The 21,119-nt window shown below is 45.6% G+C and overlaps 3 protein-coding genes across 3 annotated transcripts in view; 1 reads left to right on the forward strand and 2 right to left on the reverse strand.

Annotated features, from left to right (window-relative positions):
* Positions 1–498: 498 nt before the first annotated feature.
* Positions 499–5,065, reverse strand: LOC118506723 (arrestin domain-containing protein 3-like). Its single transcript, XM_036044254.1, has 4 exons — positions 4,353–5,065; positions 4,100–4,279; positions 2,861–3,046; positions 499–893 (listed from the first exon to the last, which is right to left on the reverse strand). Exons 1-4 carry the CDS (start codon positions 4,806–4,808, stop codon positions 717–719), a joined length of 999 nt encoding a protein of 332 aa, XP_035900147.1. The 5' UTR covers positions 4,809–5,065; the 3' UTR covers positions 499–716.
* Positions 5,066–6,371: 1,306 nt separating this feature from the next.
* On the forward strand, positions 6,372–7,649 carry LOC118506725 (pyridoxine-5'-phosphate oxidase-like). Its single transcript, XM_036044256.1, has 3 exons — positions 6,372–6,507; positions 6,575–6,731; positions 6,840–7,649. The coding sequence occupies exons 1-3, from the start codon at positions 6,462–6,464 to the stop codon at positions 7,360–7,362; spliced, it is 726 nt and encodes a 241-aa protein (XP_035900149.1). The 5' UTR covers positions 6,372–6,461; the 3' UTR covers positions 7,363–7,649.
* A 1,829-nt stretch (positions 7,650–9,478) lies between these two features.
* LOC118506724 (diacylglycerol kinase eta) overlaps positions 9,479–21,119 on the reverse strand; it is a 48,028-nt gene continuing 36,387 nt past the window's right edge. The window contains exons 8-17 of the mRNA XM_036044255.1: positions 18,399–18,544; positions 17,800–18,066; positions 17,556–17,681; positions 17,275–17,477; positions 16,359–17,200; positions 16,150–16,293; positions 14,841–16,080; positions 14,200–14,760; positions 13,692–14,125; positions 9,479–13,621 (exon numbers count right to left, since the gene is read on the reverse strand). Coding sequence (XP_035900148.1) covers positions 13,091–13,621; positions 13,692–14,125; positions 14,200–14,760; positions 14,841–16,080; positions 16,150–16,293; positions 16,359–17,200; positions 17,275–17,477; positions 17,556–17,681; positions 17,800–18,066; positions 18,399–18,544 — 4,494 coding nt within the window. The 3' untranslated portion in view covers positions 9,479–13,090. The remainder of the gene's footprint in view (positions 13,622–13,691; positions 14,126–14,199; positions 14,761–14,840; positions 16,081–16,149; positions 16,294–16,358; positions 17,201–17,274; positions 17,478–17,555; positions 17,682–17,799; positions 18,067–18,398; positions 18,545–21,119) is intronic.

Consider the following 21,119-nt stretch of genomic DNA (forward strand, 5'->3'; position numbering starts at 1 on the left):
TGCAAAGTGCAATATTTCCCCGAGGGACGCACAACAAAAAAAATCTAACGGCACTGATTTGAACGGCCAAGGTGCGTTATCCGATTTGCTGAAACAATCGCCCGAAACTCGGCAGTAGTTGGGAGTTTTCTATGTTTATGTTTTTCCTTCTACAGCCAGACCCATAACCGTTTCTGCAACGGAGGATTTCGTTTAAAAATAAAGAAAAGGGTAGAACATGCCTGCCACTGACAGGACACTCGCCTTGTGCTCAGTTCCGTGGTGCGGTCGGTCACGAACAAAAATTGTAGTAAATCATCTTTCTTTCTTCCTGCCGTCTTACGGTGCGGGGTTTTTCATTCATCCGGGAAAGGCGTAGGACGAAGAAGATTCTTTAAAGTTTTTCTTAAACCGTACAGCCCTATCGACGTCAAGAGCAACCATCGCCGAAGGAAGCGAACTACTGCTGTTACTCCTTTTTTCCCCTTGCTTACTCCTTTTGAAATAATGCAACATCTGTTTTTCGTGTTTTAATTTAAATTTATTATTAGATTTATTACGCAAAAACCTGCAATCGGGTTCACGAGTCACGATGTGTGCTGTCGACGTGCTGATGTTAACCGCCATCGTACGTTGGCCGTGCATCTTCCGAACACGGGGGTATCTGCACATCGATCTCGCTGTGTTAATCTCGAGTGACATGCTCACATCCTCCGGCAGAGGCGGCTGCGGGCTTGTTAGTGCAGCACTTCAAACGGTGTGCCACGTGAGACGGGCAGCGCAGCAGGGTACTGCACGTAGTTGTCAACCCACTCCTGCAGGTTCTCGTCGTCACGCCGGAACGGGTAGGTGCCGAGCGTGATCGGAATCCGGATGGCTTCCTGGCGCTCCATCAGGTTCGGCTCAATCAGCACCTGGTGTGAGATTGATAAATGGAATCGTACCCGCCGCATATTATTATTGCGTACCTTTATTGCACCAGCCACTACAGTGCGCGGTGGGTGGCGTATGGGCCGCCTGAACCATTCACTTTGATGTGTTCGGAATGATTTCAAATCCTTTGCTGCGCGTGTTCCACACACGCACACACTACACTCCAGCACTGTTGGCAGGAAGCTATAATTCATCCAAGCTGCAAAGCTGTGCTTTCTATCGGTTGGCAAGGTTTCCATTGAGCTGCATTCAAATTGAACGTCCGTTTGCGGCGTTCGCTTCACGCTAATGCAACGGTGGGATTTACATTGCATGCTTTGAAGTGTACGGTGTACAAATGATAATTACAAGGAACCAAAAACATCTCATGGAACATATGATTTTTTAAGTCCTTATTTTCAACTTATTTTGAAGGTAGATCTCATCGTATATGGAACACTTTAAAATTGGGACGATGTGTGAGGTTTAACGCTTTATAAATCAGAACCTAGAGCAATTGATGGAATACTGAGCATTCATATTTTTTTAATTTTTATTTTTAAAGAACGGCCTGGCCGTATTGCTAGGCTTTCATAATTTCAACAACTACATTTTAATAAGCAACAAAAAAACTAAATAATTGGGGCTCTTGCTCATTATTACTCATTATTACGATCATGATAAACCATCCTTTATGGCGTACGTATGAGAGATCAAACGTTCCCTGGCTCTGATGCATAAATCTGGCTGAATCTCGATCTTTAATTCTCGACTGATTGGTATGACCCTACAATTAAATAATCTAAATGCACATCAAATGGACCCTGTGGTAGTTGATCTTATTCCAAATTTAAAAATTTCAGTATTTAGTTATTCTTTTCATCCAGAAATGGGACTTCACCGTTTAATTTAAACAATTTTTCATTCTTCTTTGGAGACACTTTCCAATCGCTCAGAAGCCTTTGCGATAAACACTCGGTCTATGGTTACAAAGCTCATGCACCTGGATCATTTAGATGTGGTGTCGGTTCTTCTTCTTCTTCCTCAGCACTAAAACCTCGAGAGGTCTCGGCCTCCCATTTCTCGCTTTCTGTGACTTGATTTTATCCGTAGCATGGTCGTTAGTCCTGCGTACGGGGAGATAGCTCATATGGGATGTGAACTGCGGTCCTGCCGTGTCTAAACTGGCGCCTTTATCGCCATCGGCCATTGGACCGCCCAAGTGTATTCATTTAGATAAGAGAAAACTGCTCGGAATGTTTCAATTTGCTACCGGAAAACATACTGAAAAGATCCCAGTAGTATATTGAACCATGTATTAAGACATGATGCACATTTTCACGGGAAATGCATAGTTTTGCATAGAGATGATCCTGAGAGAGCTAATATCCAGGATATCGTCTATTGGCAAACATAATTAAAATAAAACTCAAAGTGTCTCACAGTGGCTAAGTCATTTGGTGAACCATCTTCCGCTTCTAAGGGTTAATGGGATTCACCTGTCATTACTTGATTTAATTTTTCCGTTTCGTACAACCACTCAGTCAGTGTACGCGGAGGACGATCCAGATGAGATTCGATAAATTGCTACCAATGATCAGCTATCAGGAAATACCTAGACAATATTTCCTTGGACACTGGTAGAACCATTGATAAGTATCACAGTTCCCACTTTTGAATGAAAAGCAAATAATAAGCCATCAAAAAGAATGATTCACCACCGTACCATGAAAATGACGTCTGTGCCGCCGTCTCAAAAAAATAGTACATCACAAGCATTGCTTGTTGTCGTGGAGATAAAGGAAACTGCCAACCGTACACGATAGTCGTGCGATAATATTGCGGCTATAGAAACACTTGCCCGTATTCCCATAGCGGCGGCGGTTCACCAGCAGCACCAGTCGATCCGCCAACCAACCCACAAACCAAGCCATAATAACGCGCCAGCCACTCATCATCGGATACTCACACAAACGCTGTACTGCACCTTGATCAGATGGCATCCGAGCAGATTGGTGGGTGGCAGCGGTGGCACCGTCAGATGACCATTCTGCATCACATCTCGTCCGCCGGACTTTATTTTATCGCGCACGACCGCATCCAGCTCACGCCGTTCCTGATGGACGAGCTTTCCGTGCACAAAGTATTTCACCGTCTAAAGTGGAGGGAAAGGAGAAAGCAAAATTGATAGTGTGCATTGGTGGGACGAATCGAAACAGGGAACAGGCAGAAAAAAAAACACATCTTTACCAACCATTCGTTGGAACTTTGTGCACCAGCCGAGGTAGGACACTTATCAATAAGCATCAAGTTGTTACGTTTGTCCGGGAGTGAAATTCATAAATTCATAAGCTATTGAATAATAATGGGCTGGCGCGAACCGGAAAGGCTCCGGCAAAGCAAAGCCCGGACTGACACTAAGCTGGCTCATTTGGAAAAAGGGATCATGGGCTGAAAAATTTGCTCCACCGATGATTTGCCGTGACGGGGGCTGGCAATGGTTATCCGGCCATTAGCATTGCCTACGTTCATTTCTATTTCTAGCCGTAACCTTCGTCTTGTCGTCTTCGTATGATAAATACGTTCTGTGGACGTAATACGCTTAGGTCGTCCATTTTTATCTTCATAATTATAGTTGCACATTCCGTTTACATACTTCCGACGTTCAATTGCTTGTGTGTCTGACTCAGTTTAAAAAAATCAATTAAAGAGATTTGTAAATGCTGAGAATTGGTCTAACACTTCAATAAAGATTAAAGGTATTCAGAACATAGATAGGTCATAGTTAATCTTAAATAAGCTTCAAAGCATCAAGCTAAGCTTTAGCTTAGCTGATTCAACAATTAAGAATTGTCACTTCCATAAAAGCTTCACCAAGTATCTTTCTAACGGTTTCGGTCCCTCGCTGTTTATGGCGTAACGACCTCCATTAGGTCATGCCGGCCATATAAAGGCTTACTACACTTCCACCTCCCACGTACCCGACCAGTCAGCGTTTGCTACGTATGAACGATCGGGATGGGATTCAATACCCCGGTTGATTGTTGCCCCGTAAATGACTGACCATCTCAATCGATTGCACTGACTTCGTTGCCACTCAACTTTACCATATGCAGAACGTGCATCGTACGCTCGCCAATGACGCTTTAGCAACCCAGCCTCGCTGCCAGTCAAAGCTTGTCCCGGGCGTGGGCCGAACGTCGCTTACCTCGATGAGCGCATACTTGAGCAGCTTCACGGTCACATTCGTACGGTTGTGAACCTCGCCGGTGAGCAGAATGCTCTCGCCCGGTACGTACGCCCGCTTGTCCAGTCCCACGTTGCAGCGCACCGTACCACCAATGTATCCGACACCCACACGATGCTCGACGTTTGCTTCGAGCGGACTCTGCGAAACGGCCAAAAACAACGGTCTCGAAATTAGGGACGCCATTCGACGCGACCGGCCTACTACGACTTACGCTCATGATCGGCACTTCCAGATTTAAATCGATGGGATTCAGCACGATAAACACCTGCTGATTCTTGTGCGTAATGCCGGACGTTTCCTGCAGGCTCGTCTTGCAATAGTACTGCACCCAACCGTGCCGACCGAGAAAGGTGGACGGCAGCGATACGGGCAGTCCCAGCTTGAAAGGAAAGCAGTGTATGCCGGGCGATAGCAGGATCGGCTTGTTGTCGAAATCGTCCAGCAGCTTCATGCGGAAATCGATGTAGTTTTCCTTGTCGTACGACTTATCACGGCGTCCCTTCGGCACGTGCACGGTACACTCGCCCAGCACATGGAAGTGCAGCCCGAGGACGGCTGTGTCGGCCTGCGTTTCGAGCAGCACACGTCCGGACAGCACCTGGCCCGGCAGATACAGCAAGGCGCCACGGTCGAGAATGATTTGAAATTTGGTCAACTTTTTCGACATCGTGGAGCCACAACTGACCGGCACCCGGAATCGAAAAGACGGAAGCTTAACTTTAACGCACAACACACGATAGACAATGGTGGCTCCGGTGGAAAAAACAAAAACGCGTCGCGTCGATCGAACTCAGCACGGCGCTGTACCTTTAATGCCCGTGTGTCTCGTGAACGAATCCGAATCCACACTGATTCGAGGTGACAGTGGTACGGCTCGTACGGGCTACGCGTTTGCGGCTGTGTGCCGCTGAGATGAGAATTCTTGTGGACAGTGGGCGTTCAAGGTACTTGCTTGCCGAAACCGGCCCCCTACCCTAGCGCTCCGCGATGGCGAGCGAACGGGTGCCGTCGGCCGGAATAATCTAAATGAGAAAATAGCAATAGCGAAGAGTGGAGAGTTAAATTCATCCGGCCGTCGCGTCCACGAACCTGCCGTAACCTAGCTCCTTTAATAAGGTGTAGTAATTAAAAAGCTAGCTGGCGGTAGCTAATCATACCAAATGGATTTTATTTCTGCCTCGCGATTCCATTCCAGAGCGCGCCCGGCCTACGGAATTGCAAAACTCCACCGGCAACCTGGTCAATATTTCCAACTTATTGAAAGTGCCATTAAAATTAACGCATCCGCAGCGCGCCAGCAAATTCGAAACTGTTGCAGGGCGGAATTGAGTTTTAGTTCAAGTCGACAACACTCAATCAGCTTTCACGGTTCTTTACTGCCAGTGTAGAAGAAGATTAGTTCTATGGCAGGGATGCTTCTTGAGAAAGCTATGTCCATGACTTGAAATCAGATGAACTCAGGTAATAAGCAAAATCTCAAAAAATTAATTTACTTATAACTTCTTGTTTTCATTGATCCGAGGTACGATCCGATGGTCAGGATAATAGCAGTGACGGTCCTTTACTCGACAGGAATGGGTTTCGAATCCCCTCCGTGTCACCTCCTTGTAATTATGGCCAACTATCCAGCTACAGATAAAAGCAAGTCAAGCCAAGGATGATGTCTAAGAAATTTCTGATCATCTAATATAGTAAAAAGTCGCATTTCAAGCTTAAGCAAGTAAAACAATATACTTCTTGCTTCACCAATAGTAGAATAAGTTTTGTTAAATCGTATGAAATCATACCATAATTTTTTTAAACTAAATTGTAACATTTCTAATAAAAATTCATGCTGAATATGATCACTACTTGACGCTGTATTATCGCAACCAAATTTGATGACTGCAAATTTAGTAAATTCACAAAAAGACAAAATTTACAAGGTTTTAAATTACTTTCTTCACCTAAACACTACTCATATGAACGCAATTTTTTATTTAAGTTTTAGCCAAAGTTCAGGTTCTTTATTATTCACAAAAATAATTTAAGAACATTTTGCACACCTAGAAAGCCAAATGAATGTAAAGCCATGTTCATGCTTGCAATGGATTAATTTAAATTGATTTAATATTGTTATTTTTTTAAATTGCATAAAATATTTGCGCCACTCCAACGACACATTCAAATATGCTACTTGGGTTATATTTGACGTCACCCCCGGATCAGCTGACGCACGCACGTCAAAGCGATGAAACGTCAGTTGAATACGAACAAATAAAACATACGGTGCAAAACAAATCGAAACCAACAGTTGTTTGCGAGTGTTTCTCCATTATCTATGAGATTAACGTTACTCAGAAGAATGTCGTTCGTAGATCTTTCATGTAAGTAAAGCATTTCTTTCGCTCGATTGTGGCGTACATTCACTTTTATTGTTTTCCGGCTTGCCAGCGCTTAGAATCAAGTACAAATCGGAGAAGGAGATCTTTCTAGAATCGAGCATCGAGCGGAAGGAACCGATAAGCCTATTTCGCAAGTGGATGCAAGATGCGTGCGAAACTCCAGAGATCATCGAACCGAACGCGATGTGCCTGGCAACAGCAACAAAGTAAGTAGCGCCACAATTACCCAACTCAATCGCCATCACTTATCGCGCTGCGGTTTTCTGGTCACAATGTAAGATAATGCTGATAACGATACCCCGGTCCTGTTCAAGGGATGCTGTTCCATCGGCCCGGTTCGTACTGTTGAAAGATGTTACCGACGAGGGATTTACCTTCTTTACCAACTACGAAAGCCGCAAAGCGGACGAGCTGGCAGAAAATGCAAACGTTGCGCTCGCGTTCTACTGGCTACCGTTGCGTCGGTCGGTCCGGATCGAAGGTACGGCGGAGCGCATATCGCGCGAAGCATCGGAAACATACTTTCACCAGCGCCCGAGGGCAAGCCAGATCGGTGCGCTTGCTAGCCCCCAGAGCAAACCGATACCGAGCCGCGAGTTTCTAGACCAGAAGGAAAAGGGCATCAAAGAGGAGCTCGGACCGGACGGTGTGGTGCCACTGCCAAACTGGGGCGGTTATCTCGTTCGCCCGAAAGCGATTGAATTTTGGCAGGGACAAACCAACCGGCTGCACGATCGCATCCGGTTCCGCAAACAGCTCGATGCGAATGAGGCGGTCGATGGCACGCTGCTACATCAGGGCGAGGAAGGATGGGTGTACGAGCGATTAGCACCTTAAACTAATCCTAGGAACTGGCCCGCCGTGTGTCCATCGGTCACAAAAATGCGTCTTCCATTTAGATTATATTTTAAAAAAATGGCTTTGAGCTTCATTTCGGATATTTAAATCAATGCACAAAAATCGGTTTTTGGTTTCCGGGTCACCACATTGGACCGGACTTTCTTTTGTTTGTTAATGCTTCTGATGTTTGCCCACGGGAGGAAACGAATCTGAGTGTGTAATGTGTGTTGGACATCTTATATTTTTATTACAATAAAATCGTGGTACGCAAACCTGGAGAATTGCACAGCGTGTGCTGCAGTGTGTGGTGGTAGAAATAGAGTTAAATCATGAGCACGGGAATCCCCATTCAAGGGAAATCTTAATCGTGTAAGCAATTTAGAATGGGCAGATGATGGAAAACAGTGTTGGAATCTTAGTTTAACAATCCTTAACTACTAGACGTTGAATGCTATTGTAATGGAGCGCATGGCATTGAAACACCTCCTCATTCCAAATTGCTTCTTCCGGCGATGGTGGTGTAAAACTGTAGGACCACTCCAAATGTTTTCCGGGTTGAATATGAATTTAAACATTTACAGTATGGTTTCCATTTCAACGGTCGCTTCCCAAGCAAACCCTCCCACACTCGCGTCCGCCATGTACTCAAACGTTCTGGACAGTTTTAGAATTTTGGAGATATTGTTACCAATCCGCACGATTCGGTTGAAGGTATATTTATAGTTAAAGAATGCAAAAATATCACAGATGTAATTCGTGAAACGTGGTTTTCCTTTTGTCCGTGTGCCATAATGGTACGGTAAAACTAAACTGCAGCTAAAGCGAGGAGCGCGGAGTGAAAGTGTTTCGCTGCTTACAAATGTACGCATATAAAATGTAGCAAAATAAGTCGGTTAAAATGTATCGGAAAAGTTTGCTGCCACCAGACGATTCGTATTCAGTTTCAGGGGAGTGTAGCTGCTGCTTCTTTACATGCATGCTGCTGCTTGTACATGTTCTATACGCTGTATACGTTCTATAGTCTTATATATGTAGCTGCTACGCTGTATCAAACAAACCGGACATTATCGGAAGGTGCATGCTTATATTTAAAAGTAATATTAAATGCAACCATATGACTTTACTCTATGCCAGAAAGAAAAGCTCAAAAATAATTCAAAAACCTCACCTAAAGTGCTTAATGTTCGATGTCTTGTTTGTAGTGATTGAACCGACGGCTAAAAGAAACGGCATAAATCCAATAGAGCATCGTATCGATATCGTTTCCAGCCGCAGTTCCGAAAATGCCCGTAAGATTTACAGCGGCGTGAAATGCGTGTACCATTGTGCGTGTGGTTTGATTGTAATACCCGTAGTACTCGACTGCTTTCTGCGTTGCGTTTTACAATTCTGACGTGAACAGCACTTACGCTGAGAGTATGATAACGTTCACCACGTGCTTGATTATTTCAAATAACTCGGTTGGTTTGGGTGGCTTGATTTGATTTAACGGTTGCCATTCTCCCGTTCTCAGTGGTTAAGTGGGTTAACATTAATCTATGATGTCTCTACGAGCTATAATTACTTCCCATTTGGTTTTTGTTTTAACATTCTTGATACAGGATCTGTATTGGTCATTTGGGTTTGGGCGTGAAACAGTAGTGCTATTCTCGTGATCTGTTTGTATGAGTAGAGATCCTTGATTGGTCCTTTGTGCGTAGGTATGCTGCCAGAAAATGGTGTGCGCGATCCAGTGTTACCCTTGTTGGTCAAATATTGCAGTAGAAAGGTAACCGAGGCCTTCCCCTTTTGACTATGGGCCCACGCCTCTGGGTGGAGAGAGTATATAAGAAGGGTTGGTTCTATTTGAATTCTAGCTGCTTTGGTATGATCCTTTTCTTCACACAATCCTCTAACATAGTTTATACTGTGCCGTAAGTACATGTAGCTAAACACAAAACATCTACTAACGCACCCGCTATCCTTAGCGATTGATCAATGTAAAGTTACTGCGTTTTCTCTCTTTCTCTCTTGATGTGACTCCTCCGGCAGCCATTAGGGTATAGTGTGTCCTTAACCAAAAAACCTTGGAACATCAAACAGACAAGGAATGGGGAATTTGTTTTGTTTTTGCTTCCAATCTTCTCTCTTGCTACACTAATTTCCCGCGAACCAATGCACCATATCCAATAGATTGTTTTACCGTTTACAGCTACAATGATACAATTAATGCCTCCAGGGCAAGGTTACAATTTTTTTTGCAAGGTTTATACTAATGTAAGCTAATGCGTACCGTTGCACGCTGCCACTCGAACTTCCATACTTCAGTTACACAAACAGTAACGGTGCGAGCGACACACAAAACATTCGGAACGTGATCCCCATAGCCAGGCGCTAGTCTGATTCGATGGGACATAAAGCTTTGGCAAAGGAAAATCAAAATTGCACACAAAAGATTGCCGATTGCATTGAAATTATCGCGATATTGCTCTCTCGATTGGTTGTACTACTGTTGCTGCAGTAGTACATAGTTGCGTATTGCTTGCGCTATGTGTCTAAATGGTAAACTTTGTTGGCCTCTTTGGTGTAATGTCGGTCGGTCACTACACAAAGCTCGTTGCTTGTGAGTTCTGTGATCGCAACGAAATAATTATTTAACTGCGTTTTTTGTATACTGCGCGCCATTGATGCGCTTTTGACCGTACGCTCATCCACTCATCATCCAGACGAAGCGTCTCTATTGCTGTGTGGTTTTCTGATTCAAAATGATAGTCGAATAACTTAACTAGCCTAAAGGAATGGAACCAATATTTGGAGCCTTTTCGGTTTTTCGCAGCACGCCACATGATTGTTCTTTGCTTGTTTAGTTCATCCCCCCCCTTCACATCCCGGACAACACTGTTACACTATCGTACGGTGAAACTTAGGCAAATTTAAACAACTTGTTTTGTTGTTGGCAAAAAAACACTCGCTCAGTTTGTCGGTGGTCGAAATCCGGATGCATGGGTTCGTCTTCTTCGCTTACTAAAGATAGGTTAAGTTATATTAAATGATTTTTTTGTTTGTGGGTGCATCTATCCATATCACTACCAGAGATATACTACACCAACACTTATTCTGCGAAACAGTCAATGATCAACATCTAATCTGTTTCCACTTTTTTTCTAACACATTCGCCAACATATCTGGTAAGAGTTTTGCTTTTTAAGTTCCTATTTTTCCCCCTCCCTTTGGTTTAGAAGATCGATTATTAAATGTTACTTTTTCTTGTGAGTCATAAACTTTGCTTATAATTGAAACATCCGTCGCATCCGTTAGGCATCCGGGTTTTTAATATCGCTTCTTCCGCTTCTAGGCATCATCGGCGTGATACGTTCGTCCGCGCTCGTTTCCTCTGTTCCACTGGGTAATGCTGATTTTAATGTTTTAATGACTTAATTACATAAAGACAGAGCTTAGTTTCCAACAGATGGGGAAGTCTTTTGAAAATCTCTTGGAGCTGAGATTGATGATAAAAGTCTAGAAAAAAAGGCGTCCATTACCGTTGGTTTTGAGCCTCGCAGGCTACACTCACACTAATACACTTACAGTTACACAAACACACACATTTCGTTTTGGGAAACATAACAGAAAACTCCTACAAATAGAAGATCATCTCTCTGGCACCTAACACCACCTGTGTTGCCTTACACGAGTCCCGCACTCGAACGCCCCTAATGACAATGTCTCAGCTACACTACGCTACGCTAAGTTAGTAAAGGTATTAATTTTGCTTTTTAATTTGCCCCTTTTAAAGTTGTGGCGAAGTGTACGAAGATGTCGATGGTTGTTTGTTTTTTTTTTTGTGACACTTTGTTTAGCGTGTTCTTGTTAAGGTTTTCTTATCAATTTAAAGGTTTAGTTTACTGTTTCAACTACACATACTACGATTGTCTTTCGAATGGAAAACATCCCGATTGCGGAAAGCGTATTTTTGTTTCAATTGAGATCTATACTGTTCTTGATAGCACGGTTTCATTTCTTAGCCTTTCCATGTTTGTTCCATGTCTCCATTTTGCAACTTCTATCAAACGAATAAGGTATGAAAACTCTTTAAGTATATATATGTATGCTGTAACGTCTCAAACTACTCAAAAATTGAACCATGATGCGCGCACGAACAAGCGACGATCCTTCCTATTAAAATCTGATCTCAACTTCGGTTACCCTTCTTTTTTGATAAATTGATTCGAAATCTTTAGTTGATGGGACCGTTTTTAGACATGGTTTTTCGTTTCGTTACGCGACTGTAATTGCATAGATTTTTAACACGGCGCCCTTGAGGCGCCGTTCGGCTATGGTTGAAGATTTCAGTATCGTATCCAAATTGTACAATTGCACCTTCTCGCGCATCTTAGTCGGAGAATCGCTTTCTTACGGGGTAAAGGTTACCATCTAATTGTATATGTATATTCTATTATTTGTATAAGAGTTATAGTATATCCTTACGGGTCTATATATTTACTCATGTAAAGTGTATAAGTAGCTTGCACTGATCTGCTTTGTTTTGCGATTCGATGAGATAACACTGTAGAGCACACCCCCCTTCCCCCCCCATTTTTTCTGGCTGGGTTCTGACTGTGGTTCCATGTGATTTTTGTGCTTAGTTTGTTTTGATACCGTTAACTTAAGCCCCTTACTCGGCTAGTACTTTAAATGTAACGTTATCGATAGTGTTTTACTTTAGATTTGCTTCATCACATACTAACACGCGCCTTTACACACACACACACTTAATACGTACATAGTAAACATTCAACAGTACTAAACAGGAACACAAGAGAGATTAAGACGAGCGTCAGCTCGTACTTTGTGTGTGTGTGGTTTTTTTGGTTGTGAAAATAAGGGCATTTCCAACCACGATTTGTGTTGTTTTTTTGTAGTAACATTACAGTAACATTGGTAGATGTTATAGAGGAAACACTTTTCATCGATCCTCATCGGGGTGAGGCTTAGCTTTCCAAACCGAGCCTTACGATGCGCACTGCACATCTTGTCACGTCGGCCATCAGTAGACCGATCTCTCGCACACGGCCAAGCAACGATCAAAGGGAGGAAACTAAAACACACACAATCAACAGCCCACATAGTACATTACGGTAATAAACTATACGATGTATAATAATGCATGATGCATAACGCATATCTTATAGTCTGAATATGTTTCATACGGTTCCATTATCGAGTTGCTTTGCCTCGCCTTCACGTCACTTACACTATCGCAATAGCTGCTGCTGATAGAGATGTCCCCGTGGCCCAACAAGGAAGAAAGGGGGGGATGAATCAAAGGCCGCAACTATTTACTGCCTATTGCTATAATAATCATCAGTTGGGAAGGGTTACAAAACAACACCTGCAGCTGCCGCTTCAGACGGTCCCTAGCAGCTACTTCACCTTTACTACACCTTACGTTAGGTTACGATGCGTATTTTTTGTTTGTTTTTGTTTGTTGCTACTAAGTACGACAGATAACAAAGTCTTTTAGTTGCTTTTATCGAAGTTTTAGTTATGTCTCTTACATTTCCTGTTAGATATATTTTTCCACCGTTCCATCGTCCGTAGAGGCTGAGATCGATCTTTCGTCAGAACATTCTCATGAATGGTGGATTTTATGCTGTGGTATTTGTTTTTCATAGCTTACAGAGGGCTACAGTTGTATGTGTTCTCCCTCGGTCGTTGGCGACATTACATCGCCCTGAGGACACATCTACCCCGTTCCTAGGTCTTTGATTGCTTGCAGAATACGCTTCACGTGTCCGACTTTTGTAACGCCCAGATCCTTCAAATCACGGCGCGCCAATGTTAGTAGCTCCTTGCCACGGATATCGTTCTTGATGAAGCTGTCCACGTACTCGGCCAGTTGCATCGCTTCCAGCCATGTAACGACCTCACCCACACCCCAGTTACTGACCGTCTCGCGTGATGTGGTTGCCGCCTTCGGTACGGTTCCGGTTGCTGCCGGACCGTGATGAGAGCTGTGGCCGCTGCGGAACCGCAACCAGAACGGTTTTTGCTTTTTGCGATGATCAATCTCTTCGTTCGGTGCCAACACGTTCAGATACACTCTGGTTTCACCGGTTTCGGACGATTGCTGCATGGTGCACTTACCCAGCTCCATCTCCATGTTTGCCAGCGATACACTAAGCTTCGTTTCCAGATCTTCGCGAAGTATTAGGCTGTGGCTGCGCTCACGCAACAGCTCGCACGTGTCCTCGTACAACTGTCTAGCGCAGCGGACCTGTGGTAGGGAAGGAATGCAATGAGATGGATCGTAATGGAACAAAAAAAAGGTCGCCAGCTCCACCTACCAACTGTGTCAGCTGCCGACGAAGGTTTGGTCCCTCGATGATTTTACCACCCGGATGGATGGACTCGAGCGCGTCGGCCGTCTTCGAAGCCACCACGTACAGGTTCGGCTGCAGCGAAGGGTGTGATATGATGAGAAACTTCACCCACTTGACCAGCGTGCTGACACACTCGATAAAGTTCAGCAGCAGATAGGTTTCACGCTCCGAAAACATGTCCTCGGCGGGCGCGATGTGATGCTCGGACGCGGTCGAAGGTTGCTCCCGGGCGATGCTGATGCTGTGCTGCCGTTGCTTCTCCTGCCAGCTCTTCAGCGACACCTCAAGGCCCCGGTTGCGGCACAGCATCTGCACACGGTTCTTGTGTATGATCCGTATCATGCCGGGCGGCTGCAGCCAAGCCTCTCCGTCCACCTGTATCGGAACACATTCTTCACCTACAAACGTTAGCAGACGGTTTCGCGTTGCGTTAACTTGTATTACCCTGTTACGGGACAATACGGTAACTTACCAAGAATGTTTATCTGCACGCTCTGGCACTGCGCTATCCGGTGATGCTGCAGGTTGATGAGCCGCGAGGCGGCCATCTGTACCGATCCGAACACTGCCACCACCTCCAGTATGCGATCATCGAAGCTTTGGGCCAGGAAGCAGTCGTCCTCCTTCTTGCTGCCCCAGAAGTTGGTTCCGCCCATAAAGCTGGGAATGTTCAGTACCACGATGCCCTGCAGCGAGGGCAGCGGGATGCGTTGTCCGTCGCACTCGAGCTGTACCTTCTGTTCGAGGTTCTTGTACGTTTTCTGCAACCACTGCTTCGACCCGAGCACACCGTACCACATGTAGTTCTTGGCCCGGGATCGACACTTCTCCGGATGTTCCTCGCGCTTGTTGTGGAAGTCGAGCGAAATCTTTGCATCGATACCGATGCCGAAGTAGTTGTTCATAACCGCCTTTTCGTAGTATCCTTCGAGCAGGGTTTCATCCGGATCCATCAGTGGGCTTACGGCGGCACACAGCGTGTCAGCATTGGCCAGCAAACACTTCGATATAAACCCGGTTCCAGTGCTTACATCTGTGAGATCGGCAAAGAAAAGCATGGCAATTTTTAACATTTAACAGTCTTCCATATAGCACAACGTCCTCGATACTTACTTGGCCAAGACGGCAATCGAACGAGAGGGTTGATAATCGGCAGCTTCTTCACCTTCTCTTCCTTTTCCTCCTTTTTCCTGTCCTCCCTGGTGTCGGAGTCCTTGTCCAGATTGAACAGTCCCAAGTTGGAGCTGAAGATGTTGCTCTTGGAGCTACCCAAACCCTCCGGTTTGAACAGCAGGCTGCCACTGCTGATACGTCTCGATGCTGCCGGCGAACAGTTCAGGAAGCGTATGTGTTCCGAATCGAAACCCAACAGATTCGGGTTGTTGTTCGAGTGGCGCCGATTGATGTCGATTTCACGCGGTGCCAGCAGATTCGGTGTATGCTCGGAGTGGCGTCTTATCTCCGGCACCCTTAGTGATCGCAACTCATCACTAATGGCTGGTGACGGTGGTTCCACTACCACGTTAATCGTCGGAATGCATGTCAACCGGAAGCTTTTCTCACTTCGATCGTCCTTTTCGTGCTCATCGTGGCCAATTAGCTCTTTGTCGCCATCATCATCATCCTCCCCACGCTCTTGGCCATCTTCCCGCTCATCCTTTTCATCCTCTTCCTCCTCATCATCATCGTCTTCGGCCTGTGTGTTACACTGCGGTTCATCATTTTCGCTCGAAGATCGCTCACCTAGATCATCGTCCGGGAGGCTTTCGTCTTCATCTTCAGCGTTAGCCACGGACACGAGCTTTTTATACTCGAAACCAGACGAACGAACTGTGTCCGTTTCGGACACGGACACATCCGACGGTGAGCCATGTATCGGGAGCAAATTGCGTGTGAATGTCTTGATGTTTTCGTACTCATTCTCACCCACCGACAGCCGGTTAGTGAATCCTGTCCCGATGGTTCGCGGCATGCCCCGGTGCGGACGTTTGAAGCTTTTGCGCGCAATATCGTTACCCTCAACGAACTTGGCCAAGCTGCAGAACCGAGGTTCCTTAACCTTTTGATCATCACATCGATTGTCGATGTCGAACACACGGTTTTCAAAACCGCACTGATCCAGCTCAACAGTGTCGTTGCGCTGCTGCTTAGCCTTAAAGCTTCGTCGCTTGGTATGGTCGAGCGTGCAGAGCGTGGTCGTGTCTTCGGTGATTGTGTTGTCCTGCAGTGCACCGAGTAGGTCCTGTCCCAACACCGAGCTTATGTCATCCATCAGGCTTTCGCCGTGTAACGCTTCCGTGGTGTCGCTCGTTTCCGGCGAATCGATATGGCTGAAGCGATCGTTGTCTAAGTCCTGGGGGGGATTTTGGTTAGAGAATAATTGATAACATAGAGAAATATGCATAGTATAACTAAAACCTACCTGTATAATATCACCTACATGCACCTGCGAGTTGTTATCTGATTGTCTATCGAGTATCTCGGATGTAACGCTACATTCTTCGTTGCTTATTGCTGATAGGATATCACTTCCATCGCCGGGTACCTCATCGGAAGACGATCGTTCCTGTCGAGATAGAGCAAGATGGTTGAAGATTCTCTCCCGTCGAAACTCACCACACTCATTCTTACCGGCATGTCCGTATCGATGATAGTAATGTTTTCGCTAAAGTAAATGTTTTCCGGTGGTTTCTCAAGACTCGGAATGCAGATGGTGGGCACCTGCAGCATGTTGTTGCACGAAGAGCCAGGTTTCGCGGCCGTCGGCTCGGAACCAGCCTGACCGACTTTGCTCGACGAACCCGGCGCACCCAAGCGCTGGGCCTGAGCGCGATAGTAGTTACGCTCGTACACCTCAATAGGCTGAAACTGCAGGTACCCTGCGCCTTCGCTACGATGCTGCCCATTACCCAGCACGGCCAACTGCTGCTGGTGATGCTGTTCGATGGTTTTCTTGAACGGCTTAAAGCCCAACCGCTCGAACGCACTGTTCGGATCGAGATCAAACTTTACCGTCTTCGTGTCCGACTCGAACGAAAAGTCGTACGGTGCCGTAGTGGACTGCGAGTCGGAAGTTGTGGTGGTCGTGGATTTTTGGTTCAACGTATCATCCGCATCCCGGGCCTGATTGTCGGTCGCCAGCTCGGACTCACCCTCCAACGGTGGCTCGAGGATGGGTTCGGCCAGCTTCGGTTCCGTGTGTACGCTGTTCTCTTCCAGCTCCTCGATGCTGGAGATCCGGTACGACTCGGGCACCCCGGAGCTGCGACGACTCCCACCGTCAGCAAACTGTTTCGGAACGGGCAGATTGAGGGTGCTGAAGAAGTGTTCGTCCATCGAGTCGCGCCGCATATCGGGCAGCGGTGAGATGCAGGTCAATCGTGATGTGGACACCGAGGGCGATATCATGCCGGGCGGTGGTGGCAACGTTGCCGGTGAGGTGTTGGCTGAATTATCCGATGAGGAAGCGGTGGCTGCAGGTGGAACGAGTTCAATAAATGTTATGCATATCAAGCTCCAAATCTCCTCCCGAACGCGACCTACTAACCTCTAAGTGTGTTCATAGGAACGGAAAGGCGCTTCTGTGGTGCGTACGGTATTACTTTTTCGCTCATCTCCACCACCTCGTGTATTGCTCGCTTGAGGCTGTTGGCCCGGCATAAAAGTGCTTCCTTCTCTGAACGGCGGTCTATTCTACTGATGCGCTCTTTGGAATTCAGTTTATCTTTTTCGTTTTTCTCTATTGTTTTTCTGCGAAAGGACAGCACAAATCAAACGATCGAATCGGAAACGGCGTTCGCGCCCCCTATCCCCGGTTCGTCTACTTACGTATCTATTGGTCTTTCTGAGGCACTTTTTTGAGCAATTTCTTTCAGTGTTCTAAATAATTCGTCGTCACCATGAAGACCAGCTTCCTCATCCTTCAGTGTATCTAATAACATTCCTAACTTTTGTCTGTGGGAAGACGAAAAAAAACCCCAACGGAAAATCCCAATACCAGATTAGCGATTCAATTTCACTTCACCTTCAAGTGCCGGCGAGTGCCGGGACGGGATGGTCGGCAAAAGCGTACCTTAAAATATCACATTTGACGCTTAATTGCTCTTCGTCGGAGCTGGTTTCTCTTACTCTAGCAATAAAGTCATTGACCGTTTCGCATAGGATTCTCGTCGATTGTATCATCATTTGCGTGTCTTCGTTGTAGACAATTGACTGCAGATGCCACAGCGCGCTGTCTTCGTACTGGGACAGCAGCGGATCCGCGTAGTGCGAGATCGACATCTTCGGGGTACGCGTGGTCGCGATGCCAATATCTCGCTCGAAAACCATTACGCTCCATCTGTGGAAACACGGCAAGCAAGGACAATTGTCACACTGGCGGCTCTTCCTAGTAGTGATTACTTATTTAATTAAAAACCATTACTAATCCTGGGAATATTCCTTCCCACCTTTCTCCACCCCAAGCGTCCGCATTACTTAAAACAAATGTCATCATGAACACAAACTTTCAACCCGCAAACATTCACGCCATTGTCCTTGTATACAGGCACACACAAAAGCTGATTTATGTCCACCGAGTCAGTGCGTCGATTGGTGGGATGCTCAGGAAAAATTGAACCTCAATTTCTCAAACACACTTTCGACACTTGCTTTAGCACTCCGTAAGCTTACCTGTCAAGCATCTTTGTGCTGGCCTTCTCGTACCGCTCCAACAGCTGCGGCAGGTGTGCGTCATCATCGCAGGAGCTTCCCCAGCCGAGGACCCGTGCCAGATCGTTTCCCGTTCCGAGCGGAAGCACTGCTATTTGGCATTGTTTCTGCAACGAGTAAAAGTCAAACACACTCAAACTTTTTCACCACGATCGAATTTACAAAATCGAGAAAGTTTAATTCGTTACCATTACGGTGAGTACGCTGTGTGTGTGTTGGGGTCTTGGCCCCCACAGTGGGCAAAGATGAGATGGAAGTAATTTTGCTATGAAACGTAACTTGTTGGAGGGATGGGGCTGAGGCTTGTTTTTCCAAATGCCAAACATCAATTTAAGAGAAAATGGTGTTCCGAACAACAGGCAAACGAAGGGGAAAAAAAACGCCCCATATGCCGGTGGTACACTTAACGTCAACTTTCGGCAACTGATTACACAAAAGTTAGGGTAAAAAAAACGCTCACACGAACAAGGCTGCAAACTTTAATCAATTCTCAGAAGCAGCATAAAAGCGGCACATACACTCTCACAAATATGCATTAAACTTTTGTCATTTGACACGCTACACACCGCTGAGTCGGTGGGCCCCGACAGGGTGCGTCCTGGCTGTAAAGCTGTACCGGGTGTGTACATTTTATCTGGGAAAATTATAAATAAGCTTCTTTACGATAATTCAATTCCTTTGGCAATCATTTCAACAGCTCGGCACGGGTACTGTACATCATTCAATGGAGCAACAATGAGAGGAAAATGGTATTGAAATTCAAATTAATCAGGCAATTTTCAGGATGACTGAGGAAGAACTTTAACCGGGGCAACTTATCTACCTTTTTAAATAAAAACGACTGCCTTTTTGACCAATTATAATATAATCTGATAAGATCGAATCAACGTTGTAGCTCGTTTAGTATCCGTTAACTAGCCCCGACTTCCGCTGGAATTTATGCCTTCCACACTCACAACAATGATTCAACTTTATCAAACTCCGAATTATCAAGGTATTGTTTGTACACTTATACATTATATTTTTCCTCAATGTTTTTTTTTTTTTTGAAAGTATCTCCTGTCCCGTAATCCTATGTGCCATCGTGCATGGCTCACGTCATGCGAAACTGTTATCATAAGCCAAAACACGTCTGCACGTAAGATCAAACACAAACATGGATTTCTTCCTTAATCATCAAACAGGACATTACCTTTCCCCCGGGCCAGCCGAACCTCTTGCCGGCCCATCCTTCACGGTAACGCATCAGCGTGAAAAGCTAGACCCCGACAAACATTCATTTCACTTCCTCATCATCGTGATCATAACCGTTGCCCGGTTACACCCGTGGTAGCCCCTTCACACGAGATGCCCGTTGTTCTCATTAGATATTAATCCGGCCCCATGCCACCGTGGGTGGATTCGTTTAGGCGCTTGTTTTCCTCCGGTGCTGGGTTTTGTGCGTATCTTCGCGTTGCTTTTTTACCTTCCCTTACAACGATTTTCTGTCACCGTTCCCGAAAACGGTGGCCTCTCCCAGCTACACTTTCGATATAACTCATTTCCTGCGGGCGGGAATGGCTTCTCAGCCAACCGTGAACCGTGGCGAGTGGTGGCGGTCGTGTCAGTACGTAAGTCGGACGAATTTCGTGGCGCTTACGGCATTTCCTTGTCCCAGGGAACTTTCATATCCGTCTAGCGAATGAATTTTGCGAGAAATGTTAGGAAGAAACGTTCGCAGGCAGCAAGCTAAAGTACGAGCGTGGTACCAGTGACGGGGCGTATGTAATAATGGGATATTGCGAAGGTAGAACAATATTTTTGCTTTTTGAAAAACGTTGATCAAAAATTCATCCCGTTATTTGGAAAGAAAATATGGACAGTTCCACGGAAAGCTTAATCCGTATGGCTTCATAGTTTCATACATGGCGTACACATTGCAAAAGTTTTAGTCGAGCTTAAGTAAGAGCACTAAAGAGCTCTGTCCAGAGACACTCACAAAATAGCTCAAACCATAATATTCAATCATAAAATCGTAGTTTGCTATTACTATACCACTCTTCAACCGCTTCGTAATGCTTGATGAATGTGTGTGTGTATGTGCTCATCTTGTGCTTCGAGTCTCCATCGGACACTTTGAACGAATCTTTTCGTAGCGTAACGTGTCATAATTCGTACCCTTGACATTTTACTGCAGACCTTCAATTTACAGCTGGCATGAAACTTCCAATCCAGACATTCCTTTGGCAAAATACGGTCCCCACTATATGGGTACAAAAAAACATGATGGTCATGGTCGGAATAGGTCTGCCCTTGGTACAACTTCGCCCATGGCACAGGACGTACCGTTTTAAATGTGAATTCGTTGAAGCATTTCCTTTTGGATTCGTACCATGGTTAACGGCAGGAGAAGAAGGGCGACTAGAGGTGACAGCTGGTTCGGTTCGGTCGTATAAGAAATGTTTTTAGTAAAAAACCGACAGCCCCAAACGAACAGAACACACACACACACAAAATCAACCGTACGTCCGAGACCACCTTATTAGCATACCATTTTCAGGACGATTCCTAATGAGATGAGTTTTTGCTGTAGTGTTCCTCGAACCGAGTGGCTCGTTTTGGAGTTTGAAGCGCCTGTCTAATTTGCCCAACGTTGAGCAAAGGACCGGAAGAGGGGTCCGTCCGGTAAGAGCGGAGGCCACC

This window comes from Anopheles stephensi, chromosome 2 (genome assembly GCF_013141755.1).
Source record: "Anopheles stephensi strain Indian chromosome 2, UCI_ANSTEP_V1.0, whole genome shotgun sequence".
Classification (NCBI taxonomy): Eukaryota; Metazoa; Arthropoda; class Insecta; order Diptera; family Culicidae; genus Anopheles; species Anopheles stephensi.

Excerpts from the sequence above, each read along its gene's own strand:
- LOC118506723 (XM_036044254.1), bottom strand. The coding sequence starts at position 4,808 with ATGTCGAAAAAGTTGACCAAATTTCAAATCATTCTCGACCGTGGCGCC. Across the intron at positions 3,047-4,099 it reads TCAAGTATGCGCTCATCGAG|ACGGTGAAATACTTTGTGCA; the intron begins GTAAGCGACGTT and ends CCTCCACTTTAG. Across the intron at positions 894-2,860 it reads AGGTGCAGTACAGCGTTTGT|GTGCTGATTGAGCCGAACCT; the intron begins GTGAGTATCCGA and ends ATCTCACACCAG.
- LOC118506725 (XM_036044256.1), top strand. The coding sequence starts at position 6,462 with ATGAGATTAACGTTACTCAGAAGAATGTCGTTCGTAGATCTTTCAT. Across the intron at positions 6,508-6,574 it reads GTCGTTCGTAGATCTTTCAT|CGCTTAGAATCAAGTACAAA; the intron begins GTAAGTAAAGCA and ends CCGGCTTGCCAG. Across the intron at positions 6,732-6,839 it reads TGCCTGGCAACAGCAACAAA|GGATGCTGTTCCATCGGCCC; the intron begins GTAAGTAGCGCC and ends GTCCTGTTCAAG.